The sequence below is a fragment of the Archocentrus centrarchus genome, chromosome 16 (assembly GCF_007364275.1).
Source record: "Archocentrus centrarchus isolate MPI-CPG fArcCen1 chromosome 16, fArcCen1, whole genome shotgun sequence".
Lineage (NCBI taxonomy): Eukaryota > Metazoa > Chordata > Actinopteri > Cichliformes > Cichlidae > Archocentrus > Archocentrus centrarchus.
Window position 1 is genome coordinate 22,476,134 of NC_044361.1, and position 12,066 is coordinate 22,488,199.

The 12,066-nt window shown below is 42.0% G+C and overlaps 1 protein-coding gene across 1 annotated transcript in view; it reads right to left on the minus strand.

Moving 5' to 3' along the window:
* The window catches only part of itga8 (integrin, alpha 8), a 43,494-nt gene extending 32,628 nt beyond the window's left edge, over positions 1-10,866 (minus strand). The window contains exons 1-8 of the mRNA XM_030750673.1: positions 10,530-10,866; positions 10,042-10,172; positions 6,971-7,071; positions 6,113-6,236; positions 4,062-4,123; positions 3,546-3,591; positions 1,603-1,728; positions 112-156 (exon numbers count right to left, since the gene is read on the minus strand). Of these exons, the coding sequence (XP_030606533.1) occupies positions 112-156; positions 1,603-1,728; positions 3,546-3,591; positions 4,062-4,123; positions 6,113-6,236; positions 6,971-7,071; positions 10,042-10,172; positions 10,530-10,720 (826 nt within the window). The 5' untranslated portion in view covers positions 10,721-10,866. The remainder of the gene's footprint in view (positions 1-111; positions 157-1,602; positions 1,729-3,545; positions 3,592-4,061; positions 4,124-6,112; positions 6,237-6,970; positions 7,072-10,041; positions 10,173-10,529) is intronic.
* Positions 10,867-12,066: the final 1,200 nt, after the last annotated feature.

The following is a 12,066-nucleotide window of genomic DNA, read 5'->3' on the forward strand; positions in this document are numbered from 1 at the left end:
CTGTCCACTCTACCGCTCAGATAGAGTGCAAACACGCAACATTTCAGACGGTGCTGCAGGAAAGGCTGCTGATGTTCTCAGTAGGTTGTAATGACTTGTTGGGTTTCTCACCTTGTTCAGAGTCTCCTGTAAACTCGCCCACTGCCACAGAGTAACCTATGAAGAAATGAGTTGCACACTTGGTTGAAGCTCATATGCAGTTGTCTAATATTATTAATCATGTTATGGTTTTGCGCATAGAGTCAGGTCCATCTGTATTTGGACAAAGGCGTACTTTTTGTGGGTTTGCCTCTGTACACCACCAGAGTGGATTTTTTCAATCAATATGTAACTGAAGTGCAGACTCTCAGCTTTAATTCAAAGGGTTTAACATTAACTGTTTAGGAATTGCAGCCATTTTCAGAGCCTCAAAAGTAAATGGGCAATCTAATAATTCTAAATATAAAGATTATTTTTTGTAGTTGGATGAAAGTCCTTTGTAGTCAACGACTGCCTGAAGTCTGGAACCCGTGGACAAATGCTGTTTCCTCCCTTGCCCCTGCCACCTTCAGCTGCAGCTTGTTTGTGAGTCTCTCTGTCTTCAGTTTGTCTTCAGTAACTGAAAAGCACGCTCTGTTGGGTTGAGATCAGGTGAGTGACTTGGCCATTGAAGAATATCCTGTTTCTTTTCCTTGAGAAACTCTTGGGTTGCTTCTGTGAAGCGCTGCCTGATCAGTTTTGCAGCATTTGGCTGAATCTGAGCAGAGTCTACAGCCCTGCACACTTCAGAATTCCTCCTGCTACTTCAATCAGCAGTCACATCATCATTAAACACTACTTTTCTCTTCCCATCAATCTGGTACAGGTTCATCTTGGTTTCATCTGTCCAAAGTATTTTTTTCAGAACTGTGCAGGCTCTTTTAGATTTCTTCTGGCAAAGTCAAATCTGACCTTCTTGTTCTCGAGTGTAACCAGTGGACTGTATTGTCTTTATGAAGGTTTCTCTCTGTTGTAGACTTCAACAATGATACACCAACTTGGTGAGATGTTGTGAAAAGCATTTTCATAACCAAGGAAAGAATTCTGCAATCATCCACTTTAGCTGCCTTCTGTGGTCTTTCAGGCCTTTTGGTGTTGCTGACCTGGCCAGTGCATTCCTTCCTTCTAAGAATGTAAAAGCTTGTGGATTCTGCCTAATGAATGTCTCCTTCACTTGTATCAACATCTCTCTGGACCTCATATTGAGAGTTTCAGTGAAACGATACCAAAGCAAGTTCTACATTGTATTTCTGCTTAATTTGTCATGAAATGATGAAGGAAACACCTCATCTGGTCATGAAACGGCTTGTCAATCAGCTGTCTAATTACTTTTGAACCTCTAAAAATGTAAGGTCATGTATAAAAATTGTTATAACTTCTAAACAGCAGATGCAAAGCTTTTGTTAAGCCCCTTGAATTAAAGCTGAAACTCTGCACTTCAATTGCATCTTGATTGTTTGATTTAAAGTCCACTCTGGTGGTGTACACAGGCAATAATTACAATAATGCAATAATTACAAAAACTGTCTAAATAATTATATACCTAAAAGTAAGTTTGTGTGTGTGTTTGTTATTGCATGTTACCAAGGTAGCTGTCATCGTGTGTGTCTTCAGCAGCTCTAGTGTGCTTCTCTCCCGAACCCTGTCTCAGCACCGCCTTTAAAGAGTAGCCATTCAGTATCTCGGCTATCCCTGCTGTCATCACCTGACCTGCTCACATACACATGCGCACGCACACGCACGGATAGAGAAAAATAAACAATTTGAAAGTCACATCTGTTTATAGATAGTGGCCCTGCTGTCCACTGCTGTAGATAACTGCTGGAGCTGGACGGCTTGCTCCACATTAAAGATGCACAGAGCGCACGAGCCTCTCAGAAGCAGAAACATTAACATGCAGTGTTCGCAGAACAAAAAAGCTCCACTATTTCTCCAGTGCTCCTTTAAAAACTCTCAAGATCCTGCCCTCTCCACATTAAGGATTCTGAATTATAGGCATGCGCGCACAAACAACACCCTTCCTCTGCTGTTGAACAAGAGGTCAAACAAACAAATGATTTTATCTGTGGCCGCCTTCAACCTTCCATAAATCCTCCTTAATGTGTGTGTACTGATGGGGAGGGAAATGTGCCCTCTTAACCCTCCCTTCAGCTCCTCTCCCAGCCCTTCATCCTCCCTCTCTCTCACACTGTGCTGAGTTTATCTCATATTGCCACGCCAAATCATTATTAATCTACAAGCTGATTGCGGAGATAAACTGTTAGTAGAGATGCGTAAGTCACTGCTGCTAATTTGAAGTTATTTTTCATTCGGCAATAACAAGATTTTATATGAATTACTTGTAGGAGGAATCAAGCTGAAGGCTGAAGATAATTGTTGTATATTAGAGGCCATAAAATCCAGGCTGAGTGCTTTTATAAACATTTGGAGGAAGTGTTTTAACTGGAGGCAGGCTGCCGTGCCATGCTGAGGGCACAGCGAGAGAGAGCAGTCCATTAGGGTGTCTGTGATGCCTGTCTAGTGCAATCTTGTATGCTCGAGCATTCATTATTTAACAGTGTGTAACAACAGGATCGCTGATGAAAAATATATCAGAATTTTTTTTTAAATGCATTTCTTTCCTTTCTCTCCTTTTTGAAAAAAAAGAAAACACATTGCCTTAAAACATTCTTTTTAAAGCGGCTGATGTGCTTCAGAGGTCAAAGATCATTAGGTTACAAAGAAAGTAAAGAGAAATGAGTTTGTTCAAGTGATGAATAACTGTCTCCTTTCTCCTTGCGAGCAGCTGCACAACGTTGGCTAACACACATACACATTCTAACACCTGGAGTAGGGGGAGTAGTGCTACACTTCCACAGCTTAACTATGATGCACTCAAGATGTGTCTACACCTATTAAGACACTTCATCCCTCTGCTTAGACTACCCGTGCATATCCAGCAAGCTAAATGACCTCAGCACTGTCCTTATCAAGGAGATAAATCTTTCTTCTTCTTCTCTCAGTGTCTGAGTCTCATCAACATACTCCATCACTTCTCTCTCTGTCATCTCCAAAGCCGTGCTCTATCACTCAGGCCGTCCTGTCTGCTCTCTTTCTCTGCCACTCCTTTCCTTTGTCCTTCTCAAACCTGCTCTCTCTGCTTGAGGCTTATCCTCTCCCCTCGGAGCTTTTCCAAGCTCCTCTGAGGAGCAGAGGGGCAGTTCCTCCACTCCATTACCCCCGATCAGCTCATTACAGAGCCCAAACACCCACTTCCTGTTACACTGTTACAGAGCAAGGCATTAAGTAAAGAAAAAAAGAGAAGGAGGGAGAAGAGAATATGAAAGGGTCAGAGAAAGGGACACGTTTCTTTCCACCTTCGCTTAGGTAAGATTTGGAAAGTGAGTCCGGTGTCCATATGTGTGTAGGTGGGCTGTCCTGACTGCTAAACTCATCTCCATTCTTTTCTCTGATTTGAACACTTTCCCACTGATGAAATCACTGCAAGAGAGCCCAAACAAAGGTTTACACACTGCTGTTTTAGTTACCTTGCCAGTAAAAGCTTCCAGGTCCTCCTACCACCAGCTTTCCTTCCTGGAATGGATACAGTTAAACAGGCTTAGTCATATAGCAAGAAATTTGTCATTAAATTGGTGCAAGTGTGACTAGAGTTTTACAAAATTTGTGCAGCTGTGTAAGTGTGCTCATATGATTCCCACTGTTATGCCTGTTGACATCCTGCAGAGAATGACAGCTTCCTGTACAGCAGGGTTAAGGTTGCACCATGAGTCAAAGGTCAAGGTTCATACTGACTATACAGTGAAAGAATGCATGTGTATATGGTGGTGTGTTTATGTGTGTTTGTTCAATTGTGTTAAGAGGCGATGGGTCACATCAGGCATGGAGGCTTCTCTGGGGACAAAAGGTCTCTGATCTTCCTAGTCTCCATAAATTTTGATGGGAGTCTTGCGTTTGAAACTTCTCTGCGTGAACTCTGAGAAGGGACAAATTGCACGCAGGAGGTTTTCTGGGTAATAAAGTCTAACTGCTGCTGCGGTCTTTACCTTGGTGAAATCCACACTGAAACCAGCCTGGCAGAATCCCTGTCCTTCTGGGTCTGGATCATCTGCAAGCAACACAAACACACATGCAAAGATTGAAGCATGTCTCATTCACCCATTCACACACATTCATACAAGCACTTTCTATGTAACATTCACACATACACAATCACACTCCGATGTATCGGGACCAACTCCAAGGATACTTTGGCACATATCTATGTGCCAAAGTATCCTTGGCACATAGTATCCTTGGAGTAGCCAGGGATCAAACCACCAACCTTCCAATTAGTATTCAACCTGCTCTACCTCCTGAGTCACAGCCACCTCAGACAACAGAAGCATCATCCGAATGAGGAAATTTTTACATATTTTGGGGACACACTTTTGCATATGTGAAAAAAATGCTTGCACATCACAGAGAGAGAGAGTGCAATTAAGCCTTACCCACACGGGAGGGGAAAACAGTTCATCGCTCTCCACTGTTTTGCACAAAGGTTCTTTCCTATCAAGTCTGCTTTGCCTCTGTGGTGGGATATGCTCAGGAGAAGTTTTTATAAGCACCTGCACAGTGAGGCTGACTATTTTCCCCTCTACTAGGAGTGTTTTTTTTAACATGCTGCACTGCACTCTGTCTCACTGTGAATAATACAGGCTACAAGTCTTAACAGGGAAGATGTTAAATTAAAAAAAAGAGAGAATTTACGATTCTGCTGTATTAATGCTGAAAGGTCTGACAGTATTACAATGCAACAGTAAATTGGCACTTTTTTTTGTCTTAAGACAGTTACCTGGAGTTCAGCTGTGCCAAAATCATAACCTCTAACACATGAAACCATCTAACTATAAAAATCCCTACTGAAAAAACTAAACATTTAGATAATGAAGAGAATTAAGCACTTAGAGCATACATAAAAACGTAGAACCACTGAGGTGTGTTTCTGTTTAAAGTACTTCATCTAACGGTGCGTGAACACACAAAACATATGTGCGAATCATAAATTGTGCTCCATCTCAGTGGCCCCCTGGGATGAAGTTTAATGATGCATAACTACACAAGTGCACATATAAACAATGTGTTATTGTCTGAATGGTTGCAGATTCATGTTCAGATAAGGCAAAAAAAAAAAGCTGCTGGATGTCAAAAAAGTTTAACTTGAAGACATGATGCAAAAATACTTCCCCTGCACCAAGAACGGTGCAGAATCATTCCTTCCTCAGGCAAAGCTGAGTTTACAACTTTCAACCAACTACCAGAGGGGGTATAAGTATGAATGTGTGTGCATGTGTGGACAACTGAGGCTGAGTTTTCTCTGCTGTTTATGATGTACCACCTGATAGCCTTCATTTCTCCTTATCATGCCGGCTCATATCGCTGCACAAGGTGAGAGAGGTCACAGGAAAAAAGTGAGAACGAAAAGAAAAAAAAAAAAAAAGAATCCCATAAATCCCATTTACAGAACTGATGACAGAAAGAAGAGGACCACAGAGAGAAACTGATAAACTGTTAGAGAGACATATATATTTTCAGGTTACTGTGGCAACTTGTAAAACATCAGGGAAAGTGATTTATTGCGGAAGCACAATTCCCTACCTTCCCTACTTGGATCTTGCCATGCAGACGGCTTTTGTTTTGTTCTTCCTGGTTTTCAGATATCTTTGTAGCCCTTACTGTGATGGTCCCAGGAGGGAAGCTGGAGATTATTACTGCTCCAAGCAGTGCTCATTTTATTGGCGGTGGAAATCTCAGGCATATATCTCAAAACTTGGCCGCGTGAAACCAAGAGCTATCTGCGTGCGTAGCAATACCGCAGATGACGAATGTAAGTTTTCATGAAATTTTAGTGAATATTCATTTTTTACTATCTACCAGAAAAAAAAAAATACACTTTGTGTATGCCATCTCATATCGTGCTCCTTTACTGGTAGAAGTGATGTGGTTAATTTAATGTTTATCCTGATAGGAGGGGCAGAAGCAGAAAGCAAAGGGAGGGGGATGAAAGGAACAACAGGTTGATGGAAACATTTGCAGACAGGGCTGCGGAGTGACTCACTGGTCCTGCATGGCGAGTACTCCGCGTAGGCGCTGAAGTTCTGGACGGCCACATAACAGGTCCCGACGGGGTCCTTCTCCCCACTTATCTTCACTGTCCGCCAGTGGTAGAGAGGAGCGCATGCCTGTGGAAGAAAAACAAAACAAACAACAACAAAAAAAGAAATATCCTGTGTTAAAAACAAATGCCCACTGCAGTTAGTTTTGTTTATTACCCATTTGGAAATTCCCTTTCTGTCCATGCAACTGTCAAATAAATACAACCACAACAGAAAGGACGTTACAGGAAATACATTTAAGAACAAAGTGTCCCATAGCAACAGCACGACCATACGCAAAAAAACAAAAACTGTGTGCATCACAACGCGAGTGACAAACACTTCATTTCACCTGGATTTGTTTAACCGAGTTATGCTGGAAGGTATGAAGGAGAACTGGCCACAGGAAGTTCGCAAAGGCGGTGTCTTGCACTCCCACCCTGTTGGCGACAACTTGTTTTCACCACAGAGAGAGTGTGATACATCTCTGAGGATTGCTTGTCCTTACGCTACCACACAGGACCATTTATTTTTTAGTTTATGTATATCTTTGTTAAACTCTTGCAGCCTTTGCAGGAAATTTTGGTGCACTCTTGCTTGAATTCCCTCATTTTCCTCAGATATTCATATTAGCTTACAATTTAATAGAGTCACCATTAACAGATACTTGTTTTTTTTTTTTTTAATTTTCCCTCTTGATCTGAAATCAGTTAACATCTCTTTAGTTTTCTTGGGGTTTAAGAAAGAAAAGAGTGTAGAGGGAAAAATCTGTGTGGAACAAGTAAAGGATTCAGATAATATCTGACTTCATTTCCACTCACCACCACTTCTCCTCTGTGTGCCCGGACCGATGCTCCAAACCACTGGTGCGACTTAAACTCCAGAGGCTCTCTGGTACCATTTACCTTAATCATTCTGTTGTCTGGAGAGAAAAATAAAGACGCAGAAAGAGGGCACTGTAAGAGGATTGAAACACTATTTTGTAACGGATGGCAGTAAAAGCTGATATTGACCATGTCTGTGTGAACTGAGGCCTCCTCTAGCTCTGCTTGTGAGCACAGAAAGCATTTGTCCCAGACATAATCAAGAACAAACAGCAACATCATAAACAGACTAATAACACAGATCAAAACAACATCTGCCCCCCACAAACAGACATTTGTCAGACTATGGAGGCTTTTTTTTTTTTTTAAGTTAAAGCTCATAAAAAATAACAAGACTTAAGAAACTCATTCTAACCCTACACAGATACATAGCCCCCCCCACACACCCACGTTTGTACATGCACATTATTAGAGGTTTCCCAGTAGAATCACAATTATGTGTCAGACTTGGTGTTAACTGTGTATATGTTTGTTTTTGTTCTGTTGTTGGTATTTTACAGTGTTAATAAAGCCCAGCGGGGACTCTTTGGAGCCGCGCAGACCTCTCCTCATTAAACACCTTCTTTTAACAAGCACACACTGAAATTACAGGCAGCCAGGTGTACAGTACAAGTTTTGTCAGTTAATGTTAGGAATTTTTGAATCTTACTTTTTGTCTCCTGCCATTTATGTCTCTTTTTTTTAAAGATTCTCATTTCTAATAAAAACTCCCAATAAAAACCAATCATTAACATTAGAATGCTGAAAATACAGGTTAAATTAAGCATCAGTGCCACTTTTAATCCCCCAGTAAAGGCTGAATAATAGTAGATGAGGGTATTGAATCAATAACTTTACCACATAAAACAGAGATCATGTTATGCGAGGTGATCCTTCCAGATGTGCACGCATTTTGTGTTACTGTGAACATTAGTTAGAAACATCTTTTTATTTCTTGAAAAGGAAAAGAGAATTTTAAAAACGATTTTAGGGTTTCTAAATGAAAACATTTTCTGGTAAAGTGAGAAGCAACGCATCAGCAGAGCAGACATGAAGCAGCGGAGTATTCAGCTTTACTTTCCAGACTTCTCGACTCATATGGACATGCAATCTATCACTAATCGGTGACAGCACATCATCCTCTCTCCCATCCACTTCACTTCACTGGCATGACTAGACACATCTGCATAATGTCACTGAAACCATGCACATGCATAATCAAGTACACATGAAACTGATACACGGACATTAACCAGTGCAGTGCACCGCTCTGCTGCTGATACTTTGCACAGTGTGCATCAGTGTGTGTGTGTACATATGTGCCTCCTCCTAGTCTGGTTTATACCTGTAAAAATATGTCTGCTGTAATTCTAGAAATATCCACAGTGGCCACAGTCATCATTCAACTTGTGCATAACCCCCCATTGTAGTGCAAAGATGCACACTTGACTTCACACACAAATTTGTTCCACCAGGTTTATACCTCCATCCCTCAAACCTGAAATTAACCCCCAGAAACACTTCAAATTAAAACCACCCCCCTCTGTGAAAAATAACTGTAATTAGCTTCAGGGAAAACAAAACATCTTCAGCTTTATCTTCACGGAGCCCTGATTTAGTTCAGGCTGAACACTGAAACAATGCTTGTATCAGCTGATCGGCTATCAGCAGTTACATTTCCACATCAGCTGCTTATTGATAAATTATCTGGTCATAGTCACGCTGTGGTATTTATAATATGACAGCGTGATGATTTTCACACCAGTATCACTTACAGCTGCAGCTTCATCTTTAAATGAAGCTTTTTTCTTATGAATTGAAGGTTTTAATACTGTTAACTCAGTAACAATCTACTGTTGACGTACATGTACATCTTTCTCTGGATTCTTTCGGATATATTAGATCTGCCCACAGCACTATAAGGGAGCAGAGTTACTCCTATCAGTGATAACTCTACTGATAAGTTAGTTTCTTCTCTAGCTCACTTTTTGCGGTCATCATAAAGATGTTAGAGGCTCTTGCAATAAGGGGGTGAGTGAGAGAGAGAGAAAGAGAGAGAGAGCGAGAGAGGGGGAGAGAGAGAAAGAGAGAGAGAGAGGGAGAGAGAGAGTGAGAGAGAGAGAGAGGGAGAGAGAGAGAGAGAGAGAGGGGGACAGACTGATGGAGGGGAGGGGAAAGGAGACAGGGATACATTTTCAAGATCTAATAAAAAGCAGACCTCGCCCAATCCCCCTTTCTTCCGAAGGGGAACTAAATTCCCATGTGCATTCAGTTTACCCCTCCTCTCTCTCTCTCTCTCTCTCTCTCTGCCCCTCTTGCACACATGCCTACTACTCAGACAGAAAAGTGTGCATCAGAGACATTAGACCCACGAACAAAGGCTCCGCTTCCGGCGCCGCGCGAGCAGGCAGCCAGTTTCAGCAGCTCCGCACTCATTTCGTGTTTTTTCTCATTTTGTTTATTCTTTTCTTAGTGTGAATTATTATATTTTTACTTATATTTATAATAACTGCGGCTGCTGTTACACCCAAATTTCCCCTCTGTGGGACAATAAAGGCTGTTTCTTCTTCTTCTTCTTCTTCTGTTGATAATATGCTGAATACCATGATCAACATGATCTATCTGCCATCTATCCTTTTTTTTGTTACAGGAAGCTGATGAGACCCATATGTCTTATCTCTCTATTTTTTTTTTTTTCATGCAACTTGCGCCAACTTAAACAGACACACACAGACGCACAGGTTATAAAACTCCAGTGGTTTCAATTCCAGTAACATCTGGGGCCACCTATGATTTTATAAGGATTCATTGCAAGTGAAATAAATGATAGTTAAATTTCATCTCTGGTATTAACTAAAATACTCATATGAGAACTCATAAAACAATGACTGTGGCAGCGTATGTCTCACAGTTTGTCCAAATTAAACAAATAATCCTTTCCGTGTATTGTAATGAAACCAGGAGTTTATCACAAATTTATTCTGGTCCATGAGAGAGAGAAGGAGGGAACAGGTTTCAGGTTAACTCACTGGAGTTGTCAAAAGGTATCTGTCTGCAGCTTTCAGGCAGCCCAGGCCAGGGGCAGTAATAAACGGCTCCGGCCTCCATGATGCCCGGCTGGGAGGTGTTCGCTTTGGGAGCCCCAACCAGCACACTGATCCTAATGGGCAAAAGAAAAACCAAGACACATGCAAGACAGTGTACAGTTCAAACAGGTAAAGCATAAACTCACATACACAGGAGTTCCTATAATTATATTCTGCTTTGTGTATAGAGAAATTTGAGTAATTTCCGGATAATCTGTCACACTGAAGTATGATGTACAGGTACATGTACAGATTAAGCTCATGGCTTTTCATTACTTTCCCCATCATTTTATTTCTTTATTATTTTAAGATTATTGTAAGGCAGTGTGTTCAATTTGTACAGGTACAGTTTAAGAGGAACTTGTCTATCAGATCACAACTTCTGCAGGACCACGGTGGGACACAGCTTCAGCCCTGATGTTGCCACTCACGTGTTGCTGTCGGCGGCAGCTCGGTAGAAGTCCACAGAATAACCAAAATAGCTTCCATCGGGCCCCCTGTAAACTGTGGGTTGCTCTGCGTAAAAGTTAAAACCCCAAACTCCGTTTAGCGCGGACAGCACGGACAGCACACCCAGAATAAACATCCCAGCAGATGAAACACTGTCCCATCCACGCTCCATCCCGAAGAACCGCAAGCTGCTCACTATTCCCAAAAACGAGACACAGAGAGAGATTCCAAGGTGCAGGTGAGGTTCGCTCGCGCTGTCCCGAGTTTAAGCCCGCCAACTCTCCCTGCGCACGGATTCCTTCATGCACTCTGCTGCGCTCGCCCAGAACTGGCTCTTGACACCCTGAAACCCCCAGTCTGCCCAGAGCCTCAACTACACAGCCGCGCCCCCGCCTTCCGCACAAAACTTTACCCCCCACACGTTACAAGGCAAAAAAAAAACCCACATCTGAGCGCGCAGACGAGACTGGCGCGTCCCCGGTCCCCTTATGGAACAGCAATTTCTCCGCGGCACCCCGAAACATTAACTAATATTAGACAGTGTCGAGCACGCGCAGAGATTTGGCGAGTGCGCTCGCAAACGCAAAGATTGGTAAATTAAAACACATTAGAGCCTACTTTTACGGGGTAACCATGCCGTTAAACAGGGCTGCGTTTCCTTCCGCTGAGAATAATCACTTGTAATTATGTCAGTAATTATTACGTCGGCTTGCAGGAAAAAAAAATATCTCTGCATGTGCTAGTTTTGGGGTGGTTACCCTCCAACACCCGAAGATAAAACATCAGGCTGCATGCGTCAATCTTTAAAAAATAATAATATCCTGAAAAAACAACTTTTAAAGAGGTGACAGACCACGCCGTGCAATATATTACCCCACCGCACGTCTGAGCATTTTCTTGAAAAGAAAAAAAAAAATCGTTCCTTGTGCGTCTCTGGACAAAAACAAAGACACGAAACTGCCTTTTATTACCAGGGAAGTTTGTTTTAATTAAACCGAGCTTTATGGCATGTTAAATACTACTGGCAGCCTCACGGGGTTGTAAAACTGCTGCGGACACGCACAAAAGCGGTGTGTTTTCTGTCAAGATTTTTTTTTTACCCCAAAGGTGAGAAGGTGAGGTAAAGCTACATGAGAAGAAACCAAACCTGCACCTGCCAGGTAAGAAAACTTCCTCACATTCACAAACTCTAGCTGACCCAGTCTTCTGCTTCATCCCCTCAACTTGATCGCCTTACTTTGTTCTTTAAATTTTTTTTTTTTTTTAAACCACCATAGTCTTGCTTTACTTTGTCTGCACAGCTCTCCGATTCCTTTTGTGTGTCTGCGTTTGTGTGACAGAGAAAATGAGTTACGGGAGAGTCTCTGTTCTTTCTCAGCTGTTTCAGAGTAAATCTAAGACGAACAGAGGAAATCAAAAATAGAAAACATGAGCAGACAGGAGCAGACACAGATGTGTTTCTTTTAGCTTCACTTACACAAGGACATGACAAGGATGATGGAGTGAGGAGGCAGCAGA